This window comes from Eubalaena glacialis, chromosome 7 (genome assembly GCF_028564815.1).
Source record: "Eubalaena glacialis isolate mEubGla1 chromosome 7, mEubGla1.1.hap2.+ XY, whole genome shotgun sequence".
NCBI lineage: Eukaryota > Metazoa > Chordata > Mammalia > Artiodactyla > Balaenidae > Eubalaena > Eubalaena glacialis.
The window spans coordinates 107,298,377-107,323,978 of NC_083722.1; the positions used below are offsets into that span (position 1 = coordinate 107,298,377).

The 25,602-nt window shown below is 49.7% G+C and overlaps 1 protein-coding gene across 5 annotated transcripts in view; it reads right to left on the reverse strand.

Moving 5' to 3' along the window:
• Positions 1–25,602, reverse strand: part of VGLL4 (vestigial like family member 4) — a 153,072-nt gene that overhangs the window by 7,799 nt on the left and 119,671 nt on the right. The window contains exon 1 of one of the 5 annotated variants that reach the window (XM_061197277.1): positions 13,727–13,803. The exons of the other annotated variants lie outside the window; for them this stretch is intronic. Within the exon in view, the coding sequence (XP_061053260.1) occupies positions 13,727–13,740 (14 nt within the window). The 5' untranslated portion in view covers positions 13,741–13,803. Of the gene's footprint in view, positions 1–13,726; positions 13,804–25,602 lie in introns of those variants that run through there. 5 annotated transcript variants of the gene reach the window in all.

Genomic DNA, 25,602 nt, shown 5'->3' on the forward strand with positions numbered 1-25,602 from the left:
CAACTACAGGGCAACGACCCGCATTAAGGCACAGCATGTAATTTGTGGGTGTGTCCCCCCGGCCCCGCACTATTCTCTGGTCGACTATACAAAATGACTTAGAAGCAATCAGAGAATAAACTTCCAGCCCATGAAGACAATCGCGGAAGTATGTTCTGGTCACAGTCTAGATGAGATGTCCCACACACACCACACGGATCCTGGCGATTCTCAGAGAATTACAATACCAAAAATAGAAAAAGAAAAGGAAAAAAGCACTTAATTCTGAAACCAGCCTGTCCGTAATTTCATCTTCCTGTGATGATTCAGATGACATTACAGGCCTTTGTGGTGAAGGGCTGCGCGGTCGTGACCGCAAACGCCGACCGTCCCTGCAGAACGTCACAGAGCGGGGACATCTGGCTCGACGGGCTTCAGGCCCCTCAAACCCAAGATGAGCTGGCTTTTCCCTGAACGGGTATTTATTACTGAATATACAGGTGACCAGTGTCTGAAAAGACTACGTTGTCACACACAGTCATCTCCAGCATCAGGGTTCCATCTAAATTTGAATAAAATTCAGTGTTTGATGAGCTATGTGAACTGCTTCCCTGACACAGTGAGGTTTGTCATTGTGTCAGGGAACCTCCCCCCCAAAATGAGGTTTCTAGAGGTCACTTCACGAACTCTGCAAACTCAGGGGCTGGACACGTCACTCGGAACGTGCCTCCGTCCAGTTGAGGCCCCACGATATTCAACCAATGTTAACTGAGCCCCTATTTTCTGACGGTTAACAGAGAGGAAGACTCAGCCCTTCTCACGGGCTCACGACCACGGGCAGGGGCGACAAGCTCCCCCGTGACAACCGCAGCACCGGGGGAGCGGGCAGAAGGCTGGGAGTCGCCCGGGCGGCGCCGGTGCTCACACCCGGCACCACGCAGCGCTGCGACACTGCACAGCGCAGCCGGGGGCCCGAGGAGCGGAGGGGACTGTCCCAGGTCAACCCGCGGGGAGCGAACAGGAGAATGGGCCCCTGCAGGCAGGACGCAGCAGGCATCAAGGACCGGAAAAGACAATGAAACACCCAGAAACCATCTGAAGACCTCGCTGGTTAATTTTAGTAAAATTATACATTACTCAGATTTCCAGCTTATTTTCCCGGTTCCCGGAGCTTGAAGACAGACGTTGTTTTCCTTCCCCCAGTGACTCATACCCCGGGCTCCGCTGCTTCCCGGGGCGTCATGTGCTCCCGGACCCAAACCACACGCTTCCTGCCTGCGAGCCCCGCGGCGCCTCCGTTCTCGTTAAAGACGACGTTTGCTCGGGAAAGAGTCCAGAGGGCTCGCGCGGGGGGCCGGACGCGGAGGACCAGCCGATGACAGGAGGCTTGGGGTCCACGGCCCCTCCCAGGACCCATCCTCACCCTGGGGAGGGCGTTTCCACAGAGAAAACGGGAAGGGGCTCAAAAGCAAAAAGGTGTCCGGGAAATGGGTGCCACGTGCTGCCGCTCTGCCCCGAGGCGAGAAGCCAGCAATGTCGCCCGTGTCCGGGCAAAAGTAGACTCAACTACAGGCACTGAAACTGAGGAAAGTGCATCCACTTGCACACTCATCAACGTGAGGTTTTCCCGCCCTTCAACCAAGCAGGGCTCAGAGTTGAAGGAAACCCTCGGGCCTCAACTTGACAACTTGACAATCTCGGGCCTCAACTAAATTCCTTACCTCCTGACAGCAATTAACTAAACCAAAGGGAGTCTGAATTCTTAGCACAGGGGAGGGATCTGGGGATGAGGCATTTTACTTAGTGCTTTGGAGGAAATATTCTGGGGCTCCGGAGGTCCCCATGCTGTAGGCCCCTCGGCCCAGCCCGGCCCCCGTGTCCCCTACGCGGGCCCAGGCTCCCATAATACAGGAACATCCCTGAGGTGACAGGGTGTCCCGGCCAATGGGATGCAGAACACCCCCGGCAGGAGTGGACTGAAGGTCTGTGGCAACACCCACTGTGCACGAGGGTGAGGTGTATATGGAGGTTCAAGGAAGGAGGGAGCAGGGCCCATGAGGGTCACGGCAAAGACCGAGCCCCGACTCCGACTCACCCACCTTCCCTCTCCTCTGCATCCCTCACACAAGCGTCCGCCCACTGGGAACCTACAGGATGGTAACAAACCTTCACCCTCACGGCCCAACACGAATCACAATAAAGTTGTTAAAGCATCTTTAAGTTTAGAAAGCTTCCTGAGAGAAGATACTTAATGCCATTGAACTGTACACTTAAAAATGGCTAAAATGGTATACTGTATACACTACAATTAAAAATAATAATAATTAAAAAAAATTAAAACCAGAAAATATCTCTCCCCCGCCATTACTTGCTGAGTTGCGGGGTCTGTGACGTGGATCAAGTAGATGGCCCCGTCCCTGTCTCACAGAAAAGAGGCCCGAGGTGAGGACGATAAACGCTTACCATCCTCACCGCAGGCCCCTGCATCACCCACCCCTCCATCCCCAGCTTCCAGGAGGCCCTCCCTGACTCCCCAAACCGCAGCGCCAGAGGGCATGGTGGGGGCCTGCGCGTGCGTGAGGGGACAGCCCTGCAAGGCCCCCTACCCCACACGCTCTGCGCGCTCCCCAGTGCAAGGCACGGTGTTTTAACCACCATTCACTAAGTGAACTATTTTTTTTTTAATTAATTTATTTAATTTTTGGCTGCATTGGGTCTTTGTCGCTGTGCGCGGGTTTCCTCTAGTTCCGGTGAGCGGGGGCTACTCTTCATTGCGGCGCGCGGGCTTCTCTTGTTGCAGAGCATGGGCTCTAGGCGCACAGGCTTCAGTAGTTGTGGCAGGCGGGCTCAGTAGTTGTGGCACGCAGGCTCTACAGCGCAGGCTCAGTAGTTGTGGCGCACAGGCTTAGTTGCTCCGCGGCATGTGGGATCTTCTGGGACTAGGGATCAAACCCGTGTCTCCTGCATTGGCAGGCGGATTCTTTACCACTGTGCCACCAGGGAAGCCCCTAAGTGAGCTATTAAAGTACACATATCATGTGTGAGTACAGTTAGGATCTGCGGTGAACGAAAGGGAATTAAGGCAATTTCAGAGGAAATTCCCAGCAGGAAAGACTTTTTTTCTGAAAAATGCAGAATTTAGGGAGCATTTAAACATCAGCCATAAATAGCTGTGAAATAGTTTCTCCCTTTCACTACCTTCCCCATCTTTTGTTTCCCCTCCCCCCGCATCTAAATGTCCTCCAGGTCATCCAAATCTCACGCATCACTCCCTCTTTCTCCTTGTGAGCAGGAGAATTCACTGCTTTCCAACCAGGCGGGAGGGCGCGTGGGTGTGTCCAGGACATCCTGGTTCAGTGTCGTCACTCCAAGGTACCAATTTCAGACGGGAAGCGGCGGGGCAAGACAGTGCCGCCAGGGTGTGTGGTGTGGAGGGAAGGCGTTGGCATGGCGAGGGGGTGGGAGGCGAGGCAGAGGTGCCCTCCTGGTACAAAATGGTGAGCTGTGTGTCATGGGCCGGAAAAAGCTGAGAAATACTGGCATTCAGAGCATCCCGAAGACACAGAGGGACCAGGGTCTGTCTGCTGCAGTGCCCAGCACGTCCTGCTTGGCAGTGACAGGGGGGCACCTGTCTCTGCCTTTGACTGGGGGGAAGACTGTGTCGTATATGACACCTGCCACCACTTAATGTCACTTAATAATCAAGAAAAAAGCCACAGCCCTACCACATCCAAGGTTCAAGGGAACCCGACCTGAGCATGGAGGGCCATGCAGTTGGCTGATTACATCCCTGCCCCATCTTTCCACCCGAGTGACACGCCACCCCCCCCCACTAACTCTCACAAAGGTAGCACCCCCCTTTCTGCTAGTTCACATTTCAAAACCCACTACCTGGAACTAAGCAATACACTCCTCACTGGCTCTGCCCCATGATATGTGTGGCCTGCAGTGCCAGGGAGAAGCACATCCATTGCATCGCTGCCCTCAGAAAGACCTGCCCAGGAAGAGAGAGCATTACGAGCTGGCGAATCCCTCCGAGTAAACTGCTTACTTGGATTACCTTTATTGTCATCAACTACCATTTACTGACGGTAGTTATCATTATCACCTTATTAAATCCACCACAATGCTGCAAAGTAAGCATCAGCATCTCTATCGTATAGATGTGTACACTGAGATTCAGAGCAGTTAAGTAACTTGTCTAAGGTTGCAAAACTAGCACAGTACAAGGGTTCTATTTATATTTGGCTCCAAAGCCTCTCCTTTTCACCTTTCCTTCTCGAGAGTGGGATGCAAAGAAAACTACAAAGACCCATGTACCCACCACCCAGAACTGACAGATGAAACCTCGCCATCCTATTTGCTTCAGATCTTTCCTTCCCTCTTTAAGGATTAAAGCCGCAGAGCATGGTCCTCCTTCACGCCCCCCAGGCCCCTGCCCCTTCTTCATCCCTAGATACACCCGCTGGCCTGTATTTGGAGATTCTTCCCATCCGAGCCTTTGTCCTCTGACCACCTGTGAACGTATCTGTAAATCAGAGCAGCACATTTTACATTCCCATCACTGTATGTACTTAACAGCCGGGCCTTTTCCCCTCACGTGTTTCTGGCCTAGAGATCCGGTTCATTCATGTTCGTCACCTGCCATACAGGATTCCTTCACAGGAATCCACCAATTTGTTGATCCACTGCTGCCCGACAGGCGTTTGGCCGTGTCGGGTTTTCCTAGTTATCAACAATCCCACGGTGTTTACATTCCTGCGCCTGGGTGCCGCGCAGGTGCATCTTCGGAGGGAAGGCTTCTGGCTGCAGGGCGCCCCGCCTTCAGGGCCAGCAGGTGCTGCCGGAGCCCTTTAGGACCCGGCGTCCACTGCACTCCTGCCACCACTGCGTCCTCGGTCACGTCTGGCACCAGCGCACCAGCGCAAATGAGGGCCTCTTCATACATTTGTTAGCCATTCCACTTTCTTCTTTCAATTACCTTTTATCAGTTATGGGTTGCATTGTGTCCCCTGCCCCCAAAGGATGCTGAAGACCCAACCCCAGTACCTGTGCTTTTATTTGGAAACAAGGTCTTCGCAGAGAATCACGTTAAGATGAGGGCATTAAGGTGGGCCCTCAGCCAATGACTGGTGTCCTTCTAAAAAGGGGAAATTGGACAAAGTGACAGACATGCACCAAGAAAAGATGACGAGAGATGTGAAGACGTAGGGAGAATGCAATCTATAAGCCAAGGAATGCCCGAGGCCACCGGAAGCTGAGAGAGAGGCCTGGGACAAGCCGTCCTCACAGCGCTCGGAAGGGGCAACCCTGCCCTCAGCTCCATCTCAGACTTCAGCCTCCATAACCGGGAGGAAATACATTTCTCTTGTTGAAGCCACCCAGTCTGTGGCACTTGGTCATGGCAGCCCCAGAAACTAATACAGTTTCCATGGCTTTTACCCTCAATGCTTTTACTTCTTTAGATATTCTCCACATCCATGTTTTTTCTGCTTTATCTGTAATTAATCTCTTCCTCCACCCGCCCCCGAATTTTTTTGAAGCTTGCTCTGGACATTTTCAGAGGCCCCTAAGATCCACCGGACCTGAGGTGTCCTTGTCACACATGCCTGTCATCACGAGGACATTTAATCAGCACTGAGAGGTGACAAAGTGGGTGAGGCCAGGCCTGCCGGTGAGAAGCTGGAGGGCCAGCTGCCCCCCGACTGCTCCTCCAAGTGCAATTCAGGAAGCCAGGAAAAGGCATCCGCCCGCCCCGATGTACAGGACCGCAGACCCTCATCAGCCACGCCATCCTCCTAGCCGTGCAGCTCAGGACCACTGCAGACAGAGAGAGAACGAACCAGCACACCTTCTCCTCAGTCCTGCACGGATGGGCCCGTCGATAACCAACCCCAAGGCCCGGGCCAGCTGCGTTCGACGCCCGCCTTCTCTCCCCAATGCCCGCGCCAGCCTCGGGGGTGCCTGCACCCTCCCAGGGCAGGAGGAGGGAGACAGAGCCGAGAAGAGGCACGCCCAGGGCACAGGCTGGCGGGGGCGGGACGGGGGCTCCCATCAGGCCAGCCCTCCCCCTCCTGCCTCAATTGCTGCCCGCTGTTCGGTGCTGGAGGGAGGATGACCAGCTCTGGGTAGGGGAGAGGACAGGCGTGTCTGAGGAAGGCTTCGGCCGTCCTCACTGGACCCTGTCTCTGTAGCTGAGTCAAGGGTCTCCAATCGCCGCCCTCAGGACCGAGCGGCACTGAGAGAGCACCGCTGACGGCCCCACAGTGTCCGGCCCCGAGACGCCGTGGCCGCCCTGGCCTCCAGTGGGCGCTTTGTGACTCCTCCTGCCCTGCTCTGTCCCCCAGACGGTGGGTCTCTCTCCCCTCGGGCACAGTCACTGCACAGACCCGCGTGGGGACCCAGGGCGCCCAGGACACCCGACAGCCGTCACCTGGGCCCACGGCGGCCACTTCCGTAAAGCTTCTAAATAACCGACACATAAGCCTTAAGACACAAGATATTTTAAAACTGTTGTAGTTAGAAACCCGTCTGAAACATCCTACAATTGACTTCTTTTCTTTCTTGGTGCCTTGGGATCTTTATTATAAACGTTATTTCGGGATGTGATGCCCCGCTGCAGGCCCGTCTGTCCTGTGCTGAGGCTCCTCAGCTGGCTCAGCGGCTGCCGGTGCTGGGCCCGCTTCCCCTCGTGTTTCAGTTTCCTCCCTGGTCATCTGCTCGGCCTCTGCTTTCCCTTCTCCTTGCAGTGGGCCCCGAGGCCAGGCAGCCAGATGCTGCGCTCCGGCCCCGAGAACAGGGCCAGCACTCGGGCCTGCTTTGCTTGGGGAGTCAGGGCTCCCCAACCTGCTGCCCAGAGAGGGCGAGACCCGTGATGTCGGACCACCACCCGGAGCCCCTCTCCCAACAGCTCAACTCTATGAAAATAAGGGACTAGTTTTCTTCGACTAGGACAGTCTGTGCATGTTTTCCACCATTAGCTGAGACAAGAGGAGAAACCGAAGTTTTAGAAAAGAGGTCAACCCTGAGAAGGCGACGGGGAAAGCCCCCCGCCCCTCCTCCCCCAACCTGGGTGGGCCACGGCTGCCATGAGAGCGGCGGGCATCCACCCGCGGGCGGCGGAAGCAGCACGGGACCACGTGCAGCCTGAGCTCTGCTTATGGACTCAACGGATCACGTGGGCCACACGTGTACACTCACTCATTGCAAATGAATGGAGATGTTGCTGAGACTAATAAAATACAAATTAATTTAAAATTCCTACTGCTACTAAACGTGTAAGTCATTTTTGTCATTATGTATCCTCTCGATGAATGATATAAAAAAAAAATACAACCACTCTCCTGTTTTTGGCATCGAAGTCCTTGCACCAGAGAAGGGATAGAAACATCATGTCTCTCCTTCTGCACAACAGCTACAGTGTCTGCAACGCACACAAACCTGGGGCAGCTCGTCTGTCCCGCCGCACAGCAGCAGAGGTATCACTGCAGCACTGCTCTGCTTGGCTATCCAACCACTTGGGACGGCTGGGTGAGGGAGAAAGGGGTGCCGCTGAGGGATCTGCCCACAGAGACGGTCCAGAGTGGGTTTTTTTTTAAAATAAATTTATTTATTTATTTATATTTTAATTTTTTTGGGCTGCGTTGGGTCTTCGTTGCTGCGCGCGGGCTTTCTCTAGTTGCGGCGAGCGGGGGCTACTCTTCGTTGTGGTGCGTGGGCTTCCCACTGCGGTGGCTTCTCTTGTTGCGGAGCACGGGCTCTAGGCGCACGGGCTTCAGTAGTTGTGGCGCTCAGGCTCAGTAGTTGTGGCTCGCGGGCTCTAGAGCACAGGCTCAGTAGTTGTGGCGCACAGGCTTAGCTGCTCCGCGACATGTGGGATCTTCCCGGACCAGGACTCAAACCCACGTCCCCTGCATTGGCAGGCGGATTCTTAACCACTGCGCCACCAGGGAAGTCCCAGAGCGGCTTTTAAATGGATGGTGTCTGCAGCAGCTTTGCTGGGGTCAAGGCGGCAGCTCCCCGCACCCACACACAGCCCTCAGCCCGAATCTAAGATCCCCTGACAAAGCCTTCCTTATGCTGGAAATGTGGAGCGTGGAGCCAACTGCTCAGGCAGGAGAAAGGCAGGTGCACTCGCCTTCCAAGCCATCCACCAGCCCGGGACTCACAGCGGAGACACGGTGGCCCTTCCAGACATGCCTGCATTGAGACCCACGGACCTCCTGCCCAGCGCCCTGCTCCGAAGCCCCCACGAGTCAGCGTGGAGAACAGTGCCGGACACACAGTATCTGACTCATGAATGAACCGACCAAAAAGCAGCACCAACTGGTCTGAATAAGACAGGAACCTATGAAGCTTCAGGGCGGCATCTGGCCCAAGGGTCACTGGAGAACCAATCCCAGCCCCCGCAAGGCCACCAGGAAGGAGTGGTCTGCAAACACCTCCAGTGTCATTTCCGCTCCCTTCTTCTGGGTGGGGACCAGGCCCGCTTTCTGATTCCATTCAAATTCTCCCGAAGGCTCACTCTTAGCTTTTACTCCACATTCTGTGACAAATCGCTGGAAGCCATTACACACTGTTTAGTGAAGAGAGTGGATGCTTTGTCCTACTCACAGGAAGAGAGCTTCGTGCTGGGTCGTCTGTGAACCCCAGAGGGGGCTGCGAACATCGGCGTCCTCACATGACGCCCTGCGGCTGCTTCTCACACACCCCCAGGGTAGGGCGCTGGCTTACTCCCCTTCCACGCAATTCACTCAACTCCTGGAAGGGTTCGATGAAAGGCCCTCCCCTACTATCGACGTTCCAGTACGATTCTTTGATTGACGGTCTACTCTTTGGAAAAATTCAACGAAGTCTATTTCTTCTTCCAGCTACTGGAAAACTGCTTCTGTGTCAGCCCTGCCATGCCTAGAATTCTCTTCACCCAACAAGAATCCCTCCCAATGACCCTAATATCATCCTAACACCTTACCATCCTGTCACCCACCTCCACGCACTCTCCAAAGTAACATCCATCTTTAAGTGTGGTACCCAGAACTAGGTATAATACTCCAGAGGACATCTAAAGAACAGAGCGCACAAGAAAAGATAACTCTCTTCAATTTACGTAGCACATTTTAAACCAAAAGTCAGTGCAGAAGGTCTAATAAGAAACAAGGTCAACAGAATAGAATATCAAAATCAGGATGATTCTGAGACCTGTAGTCAACTAGGACTCCACCCGGAACAGCACGACCCAAGACACAACAGTTCTGCCAGCAGCCTGGTCCCATAGTAATGTGTAGTCTCCTAAAATCCTCCTACTCTTTTTTTTTTTTTTTTTAATTTAATTCAGCTATACTTGTGACCCTGTATTGGCTAAAGAGAGAGATAAATGAGTTACTGCACACGTCTGCATCACATGCGAATGCCTGCCAAAGACAGAGCAGCACATTTCCTCCCTGTGCTATTTGGTTTGCTGCAATTCCCTCCTGCCCTTCACATACCCACATAGTCGCGTTCCTACACCTGAATGCAAGTACCTTCCCAGCGTCCAGCCCCAATGGTGGCGGTAACCAGTTCCAAATTATTCTGTGGACTTCTTTATTTTTTTAATTTTAATTTTATTGCAGTATAGTTGATTTATAATGTTGTGTTAGTTGCAGGTATACAGCAAAGTGATTCAGTTAAACATATATATAGGTTATCACAGAATACTGAGTAGCATTCCCTGTGCTGTACAGTAGGTCCTTGTTGGTTATCTATCTCATATATATTAGTGTGTCTGTGTTCATCCTAAGCTCCTGATTTATCCCTCCCCCTTACCCATGTTCCCCCTTTGGTAACCATAAGTTAGTTTTCGATATCTGTAAGTCTGTTTCTGTTTTGTAAGTAAGTTAATTGGTACCAATTTTTTAAAAATTAGATTCCACATATGAGTGATATCATGTATTTGTCTTTCTCTGACTTACTTCACTTAGTATGATCATCTCTAGGTCCATCCATGTTGCTGCAGATGGCATTATTTTGTTCTTTTTTTATGGCTGAGTAATATTCCATTGTATATATGTACCACATCTCCTTTATCCATTCATCCGTCGAAGGATATTTTGGTTGCTTCCATATCTTGGCAATTGTAAACAGTGCTGCAATCAACGTTGGGGTGTATGTGTCTTTTTGAATTATGGTTTTCTCCAGATACATGCCCAGGAGTGGGATTGCTGGATCATATGGTAGTTCTATTTTTAGTTTTTTAAGGAATCTCCATATTGTTTTCCACAGTGGCTGTTACCAGATTACATTCCCACCAACAGTGTAGGAGGGTTCCCTTTTCTCCACACCCTCTCCAGCATTCGGTTTTAGACTTTTTGATGATGGCCATTCTGAATGATGCAAGGTGATACCTCATTGTAGTTTTGATTTACATTTCTCTGATATTAGTGATGTTGAGCATCTTTTCATGTGCTTTTTGGCCATCTATCTGTATGTCTTCTTTGGAGAAATGTCTATTTAGATCTTCTGCCCATTTTTTGATTGGGTTGTTTGTTTTTTTTGATACAGAGCTGCATGAGCTGTTTGTATATTTTGGAGCCGTGGACTTCTTGACAATAGAGGATAAGCTCTAATTCAACATATTCATTCTACACTGAACAAAAATTAGAAAGCAAGTTTTTCTTTTAAAACCACCCACCTACCCTGACTGACATCAGAAACTTTGCAGGCAAAATTAAATTACTTACTGAATTAAATTACTACAAAACTATATTAAAAAGTTTGAGAATTTAAGTATTGAGTATATAAAGTAATTAAATATTCATTTAATAGAAGATACTGAGGCATCTACCAAATATTCTTTAAAATAGTTACTACTGTTACTATTAAATTATTAGTTATTATGATTATTAATAATAAAATTATCATTATTAAAGGGCCTTCAGGACCTTCCATCTGAGAGCACATTATGTATTGCATTAATTCCCTCCCTCAGCATCCGTGTGGTCTGGGCTGAACTCCATCTTTTCGAAAACTAGAGGAAAAGGTTAGCTAAGCCATTGTTTCTCTTTACTTAGATTACAGGATAAGAACATGATCTGAATTTCTTTAATTTATTTCGAGGACTCTCCGGTGCTTAGAAAGGCTACTAATGTATTGGCAACTGATAGGCAAATTACCAACCAATCTCTATTCTTGAAGCAAAGTTCCCAAGGGAGCTAAAAAAACCAATACTGATGGCTTACTTCATTTTCCAAGTTACAAAAATGCATTTCTTGACAAATATTCTTATTTTCAAACTCTTCAGAGGATTCAGAACTGACTTTCCCTATAGTGTCTGCTTAGTTTTACTGTAACGTCACTAACATCTGGCTATTAAAATCATATTTAATCCCAAACCTGGGACCTGGAAAAGGAACCCAGGGGAACCTCATGACTGTTCAACACTGAAATAGCATCTCCCCCGCAAACTCCTGAGTGGATGATTCTAAAAATGTCTTTGGAGAATCCAGGACTGCCATCCCCAAATACCTCAAGTGACACACCCCTTTCCTTTTCACAAGCACCTCCCACACCAAATGGCAATGGTGACTCCCAACCACCCTTTAAATTAAAATGACCACGCCCCAGAGTCCTCACATTGCCACTCCCCACCATGAGGCCCCAAATGTCACATCCTGAGAGCTGAACGTCTGTCCTTCAAGTTCTTACCCCCTCTTGACACACTGTTCATCCCAGCCGAGCACGGAATACGAAGGCTGAACACATAATAGATTCGTTATTGTTTATTCAATTGAACCAAAAGTTAATCATTAGTCTTTGGAAGGTTTTTAAATCTTTTTTAAAAACTGTGGCAAAATACACATAAAATTTACCATTTTAGTCATTTGAAAATATACAGTTCAGTGGCATTAAACACATTCACACTGTTGTGCAACCATCTCCACCACCCATATCATAACGAGAAATTTTTCATCTTTCCGAAGTGAAACCCTGTACCCATTAAATACGAACTCCCCGTTCTCCCTCCCTCATCACCTGGCAACCACATTCTCTTCACCGCTTCTACGAATGTGACACTCATTCAGGAAGAATCACACGCTCTTTGTGCTTTTGTGACTGGCACATTTCACTCTGCATAATGTCTTCAAGGTTCATCCATGCGGTGGCAGGTGCCAGAACCGCACGTTCCTTTTTTAAGGCTGAATAATAATCCATGGTATGGATCTATTAATTCCTTGACGGGCACTGGGTTGCTCCCACCTTCCAGCTGCCATGAATCATGCTTCTGTGAACACGGGCAGGTGTACAGATACCGGTTTCAGGTCCCTGCCTTCACTTCTTGTGGGTCTACACCCACGTGTGGACTTGCTGGATCACATAGTAATTCTGTGTTTAATTCTCAGTCCTTAGGCGTTTTGACAAATCATTGGTAGTAAATGTCCCTCTCTACTCAAGAAAAATGATAGGTTTCCGAAAGGATAGGTCTGGCTCACAACAACAACACAAACTCAAGTCTCTGTAAACACAGTCCAAGTGGTTCATGAGCGAAATGCTGAAGAATAATGTAAGCATTTGACGTAAAAAGGTAAATAAACAAACCCCATCCATCACCAGCTCACCCAACCCTGCAGCTCCAGGCACACACTCGGGGACTGCAGTCAGGGGTGTGGTCAGCGCCAGGGAGCATTTGGAGACTCACAAGCTACACATTTGCGGTTCTCATTTCTCACTATGGGCCTCTGAAAATGACTTCAAGCCATCTAAGGATGGCTAGTGTTAAGAACAGTAATAGCTACCATTTGTGTGACATCAGCGTACAGTTCTACAGAGTGTCCCGCACACATGTCATTGTTAACAGATCTGCCTCAATCTGCAGCCCCTCCTCGCTGCCCCGCAAGTGTGGCCCTCAAATGGCCTGCCGTGCGGACAGGTGAGGGCGCCTGGACACCGGCTCCCGGGCCGGCGACCTCTCGGTCTGCATCTGAACCTCAGCTTCCTTTCAGGGCCAGGAGGGACGAGGCTGCTCGCTGCTGCCGAGTTACGTGGCAAGTTCCCGAGAGACGGGACAAGAGCCCCATGTCCTGAGGCCTGTGGAGGGGCCTCCTCTCCAGTGGGTCCCATGCCTTAAAGCAACTCACAGAGGAGGGCCTCCAGCACCCTCTCCACGGAGGGCAGTGGTCACACAGCTGAGGTCGGAACCTCCAGACTTCAATTGTGCCCAAGTGCTTTTATTTGCCTTGTCATTTTCTTTAAGAATAAATGTTAAACATAAAACGTACCCCCTTCTGGAGGCGATCCTGGCGGCTGAACTGAGTGGGAAGAAAAAGCACCCTGTCCTCCCCGAAGCTGCAGCCTCACCAACTATGCATCATTGTCTGCAGTCGGTCAAGTGATGGCCCGGGCCCGGCAACAGCAGGTCAGCGGTCACCTGGAACCTGGCTGCTTCCACCCCATTAAGGCAACAATTACCCATGTGCGTTAACCCCTCGGCTCACAGCGGCGGGGCTGCGGCCCCTTTAAGAGCCCTCTCTCTCCAGGCCCCTCGCAGAAGAAACCGGATACGACGGGGATCTGATTGGGACAAGGGGCCGCCTGGTGAGGGGAGAGAGATGAGCAGGAAAGTCACTGCTGCCCTTCTGAGCACAGGCAGTGCCGCCTCTCCCAGCCTTGCTGCCGCAGAGTTTAAATTAATTACAGCTGAAAATACAGGGTTGCCATCTGGTTTGCAAAAGCAAGGATAAGGGAATAAAATGAAAGAGTTTTTGGTACTAACCTCACTTTAATCATTGCCAAAGAGCATGAAGACAGCCCAGCGTCCTCCCACAAGAAAGCCTTGGGCCTCCCAAACTTGGCAGGCGGTCCAGGCGCAAAACTGGTTGGGCGGGAGGCTCGTCAGAATAAAAGTCCCCGGCCGGGGGAGGCGGCAAGGTGAGGGCCGCCGCCCGCGCGCGAGGGCCAGGCTCGGGGGCCGGGCCGGGCCGAGGTTCGTTCACAGAGGCTTTCCTGCCAGAAGGCGACACGCATCGTTACGGTCCCAGTCCGTGAGAAAAGAGATCCGCTGTCAGGAGGACAGCATGCCATTTCCTCTTTCTTTGTCTCCCCGTCTGCCAGAACATCAGGCTTTTATAAAACTCTCTAAATCGAGGCCCAGCAGAACCCAGAGAGGCCGGCGGCGGGCTGCTGGGGGTGGGGGGGCGAGGAGCAGCGCCACCCCGCACGGTCCCCCTCCCCCACCCCCCCCACGGCAGGAGGGTCGAAATGCCCCAGGTTCCCTCGTGCCTGGTCGGGAGCGACTTCCTTCTGCTTTCCTCCCGCCGGCAGAAGCCTGGCTGAGAGGCTCCGCTCTGCGGGGGCTCAGGCCGCAGAGAGCCGGGGACGGTAAAGGTGCCACCGCGGTCCCGGGTCTGTCTCCGCAGGCCTGGGGTGGGTGCAAAAGATGCCACGTCTGCAGCTTTCTCACCCCGCCCAGCATCAGGGAGCCCTCAGGAGACAGCCTCAGTCCCATTTCTGGCCAATTCGAACTTTCGCCTGCCCGCTACCTGAGTTCTTTTCGACCCAGGTGAGTTTTACAGACAAAACCTAGATGTACCCGGGTCCAGCTGCTTTCAGAAAGTACTACCCGCGGCGGCACAGTGGTGTTTAGGGCAATAAATTCCGAGCAACCGGTTACAGTCTCTTATAAACTAGAGATCAGAACGGTAACAGAGAAGATAAAAGCTGATGATGAAGATGGCATTACTGTTCTGGGGAAAAACACATCTTCAACCCCAAAATGATGCGAAAGTTGTCTCCCAGATCCTGCCCTGACCGAATCATTGTCTATAGCAACGGTGTCCATAACATTCAAACTCTCAGGAGTGTAACTTTCAAGTAAATGGTACATCTATCAAACCACAGGAAACATCTGGTAAAATGGTTAAATAAAACCAGAATTGAAACGTTTGATTTCAGAGCTTGCTGATGGTACCCAACAAGAGACCATTAAAACAAACACCAAAAGCCCTCTGCCCACTCAGGATGCTCAGTGCAACTGTGGAAAATGTCCTCGAAGGGGGAGGGGAGAATAAGCAGACAATCCAGAAACGCTGGCAGGGGTGGGGGGTGGCAGGGCCCCCGTTCCTGGGGCTCTGCCCTGCACATCGCCGCCCCCAAAACTTCCTCAGGCCCGGGAGGGCTCCTCCACGCCCACCCTCATCCCCCCCACCGAATGCCACCAGAGAAGCAGGCACCCAGGAAGTGCTGGGTAAGTGAAGGAATGAAGCAACGTACACACAATATACATCTCTTCATTGCACAACTAACATGTATTAAGCACATACAATTATCCCACCGTCAACACACACAGCCTAGGCGTGTGTCCCAAGGTACTAGGCAGCACATTTTGCTCCCTTCTAGTACACTTTAGAAGCCTTTTCCATTAAAGAAAAGGTTTAATGATTCGACCACTTCCAAATTTTAAAGAATCTGTATTTCAAAAACACAGTAAAGTTGAAAAGCAAATAACAAATTAGGCAAGTGGTTATTTTCCTAACTCATCTGATGGAGGGTCCTTAATAAGCAGAGTTATAACACAGCAATAGAAAGAAGATGAATGCCCTAAATTTTTTTAAAAAGAAGATAGAAACAGTCACAAAAGAAGAAATCCAAATCGTCAATGAAAATATGAAAAGACCATTCAAGTTTCCTAGTAGCAGAAAGAAAAAAAAAAAAAAGACAAGTTACCACAATGATTCTCCTATGAAACCTGCAAAAATTAAATACACATTAACAGTCACCTTTGTGATGCTGTGGGTGACAGGCACATGTATAGAGTTGCCAGTGGAATGTCAGTCAGCTAACCTACTAGAGACGAGCTGACAGGATGCACAGAAGCAGAACTGGGCACCTTCCGACCCAGAAATTCCACTTCTAGAAACAGGGGGAATGCGAGATGTGAACAAGAATGGATGTACAGAGACAGCCCCAGAAGTATCACAAATAATAGTGAAACATTGTAAACAGCCCCAGTATCTGTATTTGTTAACAAGTTCTTTTGGTCACAAGCAACATAAAACAAGGCCTGCTAGCTTAGGCCAAGTGGGGGAATTTACTGGAAGGATACTCTGCTACATTTCTTGGAAATGAAACAAGAGTCAAACAACCAATGCTCAAAAAGTAAAAAATAAGGCGTCCCGGGATCTGGGCAACAGGAGGAGGAAGGCACCCCCTGCCCCCAGCCCCACACCGGGGCAAGATGCCCGCCTGGGAGACCCTGCCACCCACCCAGCCCACCAGGCGCTCCCAGTTCGGGTGAGAAACCCCACAGCCACTGTCTAGGTCTCCATCATGGCACCCGCAAGGAGTTAACATCGAGTCTCAGAAATTCTTAGGTCGGTTTTATTAGACATCAAATTCGCTACTGAAAATTAGAAGAACCCTCCCTCCACTCCCCCAAATGCTACCAGTTTTCACAGTTAAGAGACTTCACCTGAGCTTCGAATCAATTATATCTAAGAAACCGGGGGTCTCACAGGAAAGCGGTCTATTAGAGTTTTGCAGGTTTAGGGAGGAGGAGAGTAGGGCAACGCCCCACCTTTGCCACGAATGAGGGAAGGTGCTGGGTTGTTGCTTTTTTTTTTTTTTTTTGTAAGTAAAACCACTGGGATTGTTGGCTAGAAACAGAAATGAGCCTTTGGGGCAGCGATAAAAATATATGAAAAGCTGATGAGTTATCTCGGAGCAGGCAGGGACATTTACATCTGTTCCTTACAGCTCAGCCACATCCTGTTCCAATCGCTTCATCTCCTCCTTCAACTTGACTTCTCTCCCTCTGCCTTGTCCATTTCTGAACTCACCCTTCCCCCCACGTAACAACCACACGCACATCCTGAATACGTGCTTTATTTATCACGTACAACGTCATCCCTCCCAGTGTGGACAGGCCCCTGCTGTCGGTCTGGCTGGTTCCAAAGGGCGACTTTCCCAAGGAGTGACATCAGGGCCGCCCCAGCCTGGGACCCCGCCTCCCTCGTCCCCCAACGCCACCACCATCCACCCGGCAGCATGGGGAAAGCTCTCCTAGATCAAAGATCACTGGGAGGCACAACAACAAAATGCAATGTGTGGCTCCTAACTGCACCCTGAATGTAAAGGAAAACATCCATAGAGGGCATTCTCGAATGTGAACACAGGTACTATGTTAGATCGCATCACTGTCTACGACACGTACAAAAGAGAAAGCAAATGTGGCAGAATATTCACAACTAGTGAAGCTAGTGAACGATATGTGGGTGCTCGTGGTACCAGTTGTTTAATGTTTCTGTAGATCTGAACTTTTCCCCAAATGAAATGTTGGGGAGGATGGCAGGTCAGACGCTCACCAAATTTGGTGGCACGTTTAGAAAGATTTAAAGTACAGGCAACCAGGGAGGCTGGGAACCCTGACACAGGGGGTGTGAAGAGGAACCTGGGAGATGGCGAGGGCCACACCGCACACATGAAGATGCCCCGGGCAGTGAAAATGCTGGTTTCAAATATTAGCCTCAGAATGGAAGTTCCAAAGCAGGTGAACGACCCAGACTGCCCACCGTAAGTTGGGGGAGAATCGCTTCTCACACCATGTGGAGCTTGCTCAAAGGCGTATAATGGCGGGGATTCAGATAACTTCTTTTTAACATAATCATGGTAAAGGAGGCTTTTGACAATTGATAGTCCAAGAGGGCCATCTACTGAGAATAATTCTGGGAAAGGGAGTTTAGGACAGGTCACCAAAGTGCCTGAAGGTCACCCTACATAACCTGGATTTTATCTTACTGTCAAAAATGAGCCAGAGCCATTGCCCATCAGCGAACGTTGCCGTGCCCTCCACGGAGGCTCTCAAGAAATACATGCCGATCACAGAGCCACAGGGCATCAGCACCATGTACCCGTGTTACACGGTTAGAACACGGAGCCTCTGCACTGCGGTCACTTGACATAACTTGCCCTAGAGCTAGCACCCAAAGTGGTCGCACACAAATAAAATACACACCACAGCTCTATTATGAGACGGCTGAAAAACGCTTTGGCTTTGAGAACTTTTTAGGTAGATTTGAAAAACTCCAGAAGTAATAAACACCCGAGCAGAGATCTGTTGGCTTTTCTAGCGTGGACAGAACTATTCTTTACACCCACAAGTGTCTGGCCATCCCTCTGACCTGTGAGGTGCACCCACCTGAACTGGATTTCTCATTTCTATACACCTTACCTGATGCTCACACTGGGATCAGAGCAAGACGCACAGGAAGAAATATAAACAGAGGGGGGAGCGGGGGAAAATTCATTCATACAGTAAACTCTGAAGGCTTATTACTCAGGGTCAGCACTGGGATAAGAGCATTTGACCCAAAGCCAGCATCTCAGGCAGAGCCAGTGATTCACATTATTAAGCGTGCATGTGCCCAGGGACTAGGGATTTGCCTGTTTCTGTTTGGGGGGAACAGGGGTCCGGGGAGAAAGGCAGGACAAGTGGTGGCGGTGCGATTCTCTGTTCCAGGGGTTCCCTGAATGAAACATCAGGCCTACACAGAAAAAACAGACGTATAGGAAGCGGTGCCACTCAGGGCTTATTGCATATTTGAAAGCAATTCTTGGGATTTCCCTGGTGGTCCAGTGGTTAGGAGTCCGCCTTCAAATGCAGGAGACGCGGGTTCGATCCCTGGTCGGGGAACTAAGATCCCACATGCCGTGGGGCAACTAAGCCCCGTCACAGCCATAAATAAATAAATAAATAAAAATTTTTTTTTAAAAAAAGAAAGCAATTCTTACCATCCTTTCCAAAGGGAAGAGCATTGACAGTGCCCTCAGAGTGGCACATTTTTCATGGAAACATTTACTTAGCACCTAGAAGGCATAGGGCACTATGCTGGGTGCCCCGGTGGGACAGACACAATAAGGGACAGCAAAGTGTGATCATTCTATGCATAGAACTGTTTGCCTTGAAGCAGAAGGAACCGCCCTTTGCCAAGAGAAGGAGGCAAGAAAAGTGATGAAGCCGACAGCAGTGGGGGGCACCTCAGCAGGCAGCACAGAAGCTCCTGCAGGTGGGGGTCTGCTCACGGTTCCCTGGAGCTGACTGGGAGCCGTGGGAGAATTCCAAGCAGAGAGGAAGACTTCAGAAACCTTCTTCTGCACTAAAGTGCCAAGACCAGTAGGGAGGGCACTGCCATGGGAATGGGGGTCTAAGCCATGGCCGAGGCCAGGAGCTTCGTGGAAAAGATTCAGCAGACTGTTTTAACAGGGGGCAGAGATAGAGTACACATGGGAGACCAGATCGAAGAAGAGAGAGGTGACTTCAGGGCAAGTGGAAAGATGGACGGCTGCCCTGCCATGAAGATGGGGGACAGACCTGGGCAAGTGCTGGAGGAGAAAGAGCCTATAAAGTCACGTCCAGTGGAGCAGCTCTGAGCCTGAGGGGCACATACACTATCCGGAAGGCAGACGGCTCTGTGGGTGTGGAGGTTTGGCCTCAGCCGGACATAAAGATCTAGGAACCCTCCACCTCTAGTGGTAATTCAAGCCATGAGCTGGCGTGTGACTTCTTTCCAGGGTCTGTGCAGTGAGAAGGACGGAGCCCTGGAGGATGGATTAATGATGAGCCTTTGAGAGATCCTGAATGGAGGAGCCAGAGAACTAGGAGGGGAACCAATGAAAGCAAGAAAGGGGCCAAGGAAACCAAGGGAGAAGAGGCTTCCATGGAACAGGAAGTCAAATAAGATAACCTGGATCAGGTTCCCCCTGCATCTGGCGATCGGCAGGGCACCAGTGAGGGAGGGAGAGAAGTTTCATTAACGCTAATGGTCCGGATCACGGCACTGGACTGAGGAATGGATACGGAAGTGGAGACAACCCACTCCCTAGAAACAGCTCGGAGGGAAGGAGGTGGGTAAGGAAGGAAGGTGAGGGGCACACGGTCAAGGGAGAATGGGGCCCCGGGCTTCCTCAACCTCTCTGGCCTCACTGAACTTCGCTGAAAGCCCTGAGCATGAAACCTGGCACCCTACAGCCCCAAATCAAGGGATCACACAATCCTGTCATCACATACCTAGGCTGTACGGCACCAGAGCCTTGGGAGTCTGCACATTCATAATAGAATTTTGAAACCAAATAAAATGCTCATTTTGTTAGGCAAGTATGCCCCCCGGAATATTGCTAACAGGGCTCGTGAGAAAGGAACCGAGGATCCCCTGGCGAGTTACGTTTGAGAAACCCTGAGCTAAACCACGTCTCTGTACCTCAGACTCTCAGAGCCTGACCGGCGCCAACCACACAGGCAGACTCAGGAGATCGGGTTGGGTGCTTCCCAAACTCTGGCCGGGGAACACTCTCTGTCCTTCGAGCATCTTGAGGTAAGAGGGCCCTGAGGCACTCGACGGGCAGCAGTGCCCTGCACCCCTGAGGGGTCACCTTGGTGGTCACAAGGAAACGACTTCCGATGAGTTAGAAAAGCCCACGACCCTCCCTCGACGGGTTCAACGACAGGGACAGGTTTGGGGGAGCAAAGAGGGTTCAGCCTCAGACGTGCTTCTAAAGCGACCTGACCAACTAGGAGTTGGTTTGTTGCTTCCACTTGACCCTGATCCGGTTTCTCTGTGGATCTGTTAGTTGTATTCTTAGGTCTCTTCAAGGAAAGCAAGGCAGGAGGCAGAGAAATCAGAGGAGAGCACGGTAGCGAAATCCATCCCCCTCTAGTCTGCGGTGCACGGGGCCTCTGCTGGGGCCATGGAGGCTCGGATCCAGAATCCAGATCCCTTGTTTGCCAAGGTTTCTAGCTCCTGCCAGACCCAAACCCTTACTGCAACACTGAGCTCTTTAATTATGCTTTGGAGACAATCTGTGGAGAAATTTCGAGAGAGAGAGAAAGAGAGAGAGAGAGAGAGAGAGAGACGGAGGGAGAGGGAAAGGGAGAGAGAGGGAGAGAGGAAGAGAGTATGTGTGCTGCATGAGTGTGTGTGTGTGTGTGTGTGTGTGTGTGTACCCAAAGATTTAGCAAAGAAGATAAGGGACCAAAGTACTGGCAGTCATGAAACAAAAATTACACCAAACATAGCACGCGGGACTTGGATGCCACCTCACCGTGTGCCAGCCGCTGGTAGCACAGGAGACGGTGGGTTTACAAGCAAGACCCGAGAGGAAAATCAAAGAACCACTGACACTCACACGAAGCACACTTCTGAGCAGTCCTCCTTCTGGTCCTCAGTCAGATCTACTAAAGTGACAGCACCTGATATGCTCTCAGAACAGGCTGGCTCCATACTGCAACACGAAGAGGTCTGTGTGGTCACAAAGCAACAAGACTAATCCTCTGTGTGTAAATATAGCTGCCGTTTGTGTCCCCGGCACAGATGCACCTTCATGGAGACAGCGCTCTAAAAAGGGCTGAGGCACCTGGAGAATCAGGGCAGGAGGGGGAACCGGCCAAACCCTATGTTGTGTTGTTTCCTCAACTTCTGAACAAATGCCTTTGACTTAATCCATCAACCTAAAAACACTCTTTTTCTTTTTTTCCATCTTAGTGTGTCGTCTTAAAAAGTGTCTTTACAAATGCTAATGAAAGTTCTCTGATGGATCCCAAAAGGTTCTTTAATGCCTCTCTAGTAAAGAAGTCCCCCTTTTTCAAGGTTCTCGTCCCACTTCTATAAGCTCTGTGATACGGAAGAGCCCAGAGGTCCCCAGAGCAGATGAGAACAGACACGCGATGACGGTCCTTTATTCTGCTGCCTTGACTGTTGGCACGCTTGGCATTTCTTCACCCCGTGTGTCATTTGGCCAGAACAACGCCAGTAGCAGGACGGTTCTCTGCCTTCCGAGCTCTCTGCAAAGACTCTTAAGGCAGAAATGATGCCTGCTGGGAAAAGGCTGATGTCAGCTCTTAAGAGCATAGCGCCCTGCTCGGATAAGGAGGTCTTTGTTTTCGGCTGAACTGTGAAAATGAGAAAATGCCTCTAGCCTGACAAACAAGAAACCCACACAACAGAGGTCAGGCCCGTGACCTTTATTTAAAGGTACCACACTTCATTAGCAAAACACTCACATGCAACACACAGATGCGCCTTTAATGTCACACGGAGTGGCTGTAAAAACCAGCTTCATTTCCACCCCCGTTAGGGCTGACCCACAGCCCTAGCTCCAGTGCAGGGCAAAGTCAGCCTCACACGAAGCCCTTCTGACACTCTACGTCCCCACAGAAGCGCTCATTAAAGACCCAGGCTCCCTTCTCATTTACTTTTCAAAATAAATACACATACTTGCTGTACGTTGGGGGGATTAAAAAAAAAAAATTAACAATATCTCAGTTTCTGAGTTAGTTATTTAGGATAACTAAAATTAAGGCTATAAAATATCCTCTTAAATCCCAGAACGCTTGTGGGAAGACTTACACGATTGTGTGTGAAAGCGCAGAAGAGGAGAGAATTTCGGGGCTAAAACTTCCCAAGTTCAGACGATGCCAAAAAGGATGTGGGAGAAAAAGAGAGAAAGCACATAGTCTGAGGGATTCTATTTCAAAAGTCCTTGATTTATGAAATCTGTAGGGGGGGGGGGGATGCCTTCATATATTTAAAGCAAATTTTAAAATGCCCCAGTCTGTGTCTTTAGACTAATGTTACTATTGGCCTGTGCCACTAACTTAAAATTGGGTCAGAGATTTTAAACCAGAACACAATTTCTTTTTTTTTTTTTTTTTTTTTGGCTGCCTTGGGTCTTAGTTGCAGCACGCGGGATCTTCGTTGAGGCATGCGGGATCTTTCGTTGCGGCACGCGGGCTTCTCTCTAGTGGTGGCATGCAGGTTTTTTCTCTCCCTAGTTGTGGCGCGCAGGCTCCAGGGTGCGTGGGCTCTGTAGTTGCGGCACGCGGGCTCTCTCACTGAGGCACGCGAGCTCAACAGTTGTGGCGCACGAGCCTAGCCACCCCACGGCATGTGGGAACCTAATTCCCCGACCAGGGATCGAACCCGCGTCGCCTGCATTGGAAGGCGGATTCTTTACCACTGGACCACCAGGGAAGTCCCCAGAACACAATTTCAAAAGCACTTTCCTAAGCACGAAGGCAACCCTCCTCTGTTCACGTGGGGCTCTCACCTGCACAGAGATGCCCTTTCAGCCTCTTCAGGGGAAGCTCAACAGCTGCTCTTCCTCCCATCATCCCTGCAGGGAAGCCTCGCCGTGCAGGGCGGATGGACCTGCCTAGCGCTCTCAGAGCCCTTCCACACTTAACGCCCCTGCATCCCGTCACCGCGTGCTCCAACGACCACTCTCCACCCGTCATCTCCAAAGCGTCATTCCGTTGTGTGGAGAATGGTCACACAGCAGATCATCCAAAACCACAAGGCGTTAAGCTCCTGTATCAAACAATTCACAGCAGCTGGATGCATGCGCTCTTCAATATCAATGTAACATGGTTCCTAACAGCGCTGGCTCCAGGAACAGCCAGCCTGGGTTTTGATTCCTGGCTCCGTTACCAACTAGCTAGCTCTGTGACCTTGAGCAAGTTACAAACCTCTCTGAGCCTCAGTTTTACCACCTGCAAAAGAGGGATAATCATAGCATCCACATCACAGGGTTGAGAGACGCAAGGAGATCACGCCCATGAAACATTCAGCACAGTGCCTGGTATACAATCAGGCTCAACAGACAGTCACGGTCATGAATAAGCCCTGATACAAAGGCTCTCTTGATTCTCTGGATGCTGGGAATCCTGATCTATCACCATTCTCAGTGAGGAAAATTTTGACCCCCTCTAAGGCTTATGTAGACATGGACACAGCAATAACATGCTCTGCCTATAAATACGTATTACTGTTTACCTAATAAAAACACATTACTGTTTACTTTTTAAAGTCTCAGCTGCTGATAGGTCAAGGTACTAAAATAACCCCAACTTTTCAATTTCCTCTGGGTCTAGTTGGGTTTTTTTTTTATTTAAACTATAGCTGATTTACAATATTGTGTTAGTTTCAGGTGTACAACAAGGCGACTAGGTTTTATATATATATATATATATAACTATATATATACACACACATATATAAATAATCTTTTTCAGATTCTTTTCCATTATAGGTTATTACAAGATATTGAATATAGTTCCCTGGGCTATACAGTAAATCCTTGTTGTCTATCTATTTTGTATACAGTACTGTGTATCTGTTAATCCTGTACTCCTACTTTATCCCTCTCCCCACACCTTTCCCCTTTGGTAATCATAAGTTTGTTTTCTATGTCTGTGAGTCTGTTTCTGTTTTATAAATAAGTTCATTTGTATTATTTTTAGATTCCACATGTAAGTGATATCATATAATATCTGTCTTTCTCTGTCCGACTTACTTCACTTAGTATGATAGTCTCTAGGTCCATCCATGTTGCTGCCAATGGCAATATTTCATTCTTTTTTATGGCTGAGTAATATTCAATGGTATATATGTAGCACATCTTCTTTATCCATTCATCTGTCGATGGACACTTAGGTTGCTTCCATGTCTTGGCTATTGTAAATAGTGCTGCTATGAACATAGGGGTGCATGTGTCTTTTCGAATTAGAGATTTCATCTTTTCTGGATATATGCCCAGGAGTGGGATTGCTGCATCATATGCTAGCTCTAGCTTTAGTTTTTAAAGGAACCTCCATACTGTTTTCCATAGTGGCTGCACCAATTTACATTCCCTCTGGGTCTGGTTTTAAATTGAAATGAGGAATTGCTTCCTCTACTTTCATGAAGTCTGTGGACTAACAGTCCCCTGATAAAGCATGTTCATACACATCCCTACTAAAGGTACTAAAGAGATACAAGAAATGGAGAATCACCAAACGGAGCATGATGATGTAGCCAACGATTATGCATATACCTTACACACTAGATACTCCTGAACCCCTGAGGTACCATCTACACAATCAATCCCTCTGGGGGAAAAAAATGTCCATTTTAGTCAGTAATCAATAAGGTTTTGTTTTTTTTTAAACCGAGTTTCTATTACACGCCCAGAACGTAATTTCAAAGGCTTCCTCCAACCTTCTGTCAAGCTGCAAGAATTACTAGTTTTGAGTCTGTTTTTCCCTCTTTTTCTGTTCACTCTTATGGGGTCACGAGGGAAGTGACTGAGACCAAGGGAGAAAAAAAAAAGAATAAGAATAGGAGGTTAAGGGAAGAAGAAAGCAAAGGAGAAAGAAGAAGGAAGAAGAGAAAGGGGAGGAGCAAAGGGAACAGAGGACCCGAGCCTGGAGAACATACTCAAGGATACACCAGAATCGGCTCCATCAGAAAAACTTCAAAGGCATGGCCACAGAAGCAAAGACAACATCAGGGGACATATTTCACACCAGGAAAGGATTTCAAAGGGGCAGCACCAGCGAGAGGGGTCGTGTTTTCTTTCGCCAGGCCCTGCCTCTTCCAGCTTGGACTGTTAACGCTGTCTGGGGCGAGCGTAGCCGTTACAGCACAAGGCCAGGGACCGTGGCTTTGATCTCAGTGTGAGCTTATGGGTTTTGCCCTGTTCTGAGGCCAGGGGCAGCTATTTTGCACATTTATATAGCACTGATCAAAAAGAGGATGCCGCTTCCAACTGGGAAATGAGCTCGAATAGCACATTCTCTGGATAGTGGGGCTAATTTTCAATTCAACACAGAAATTATTTAGC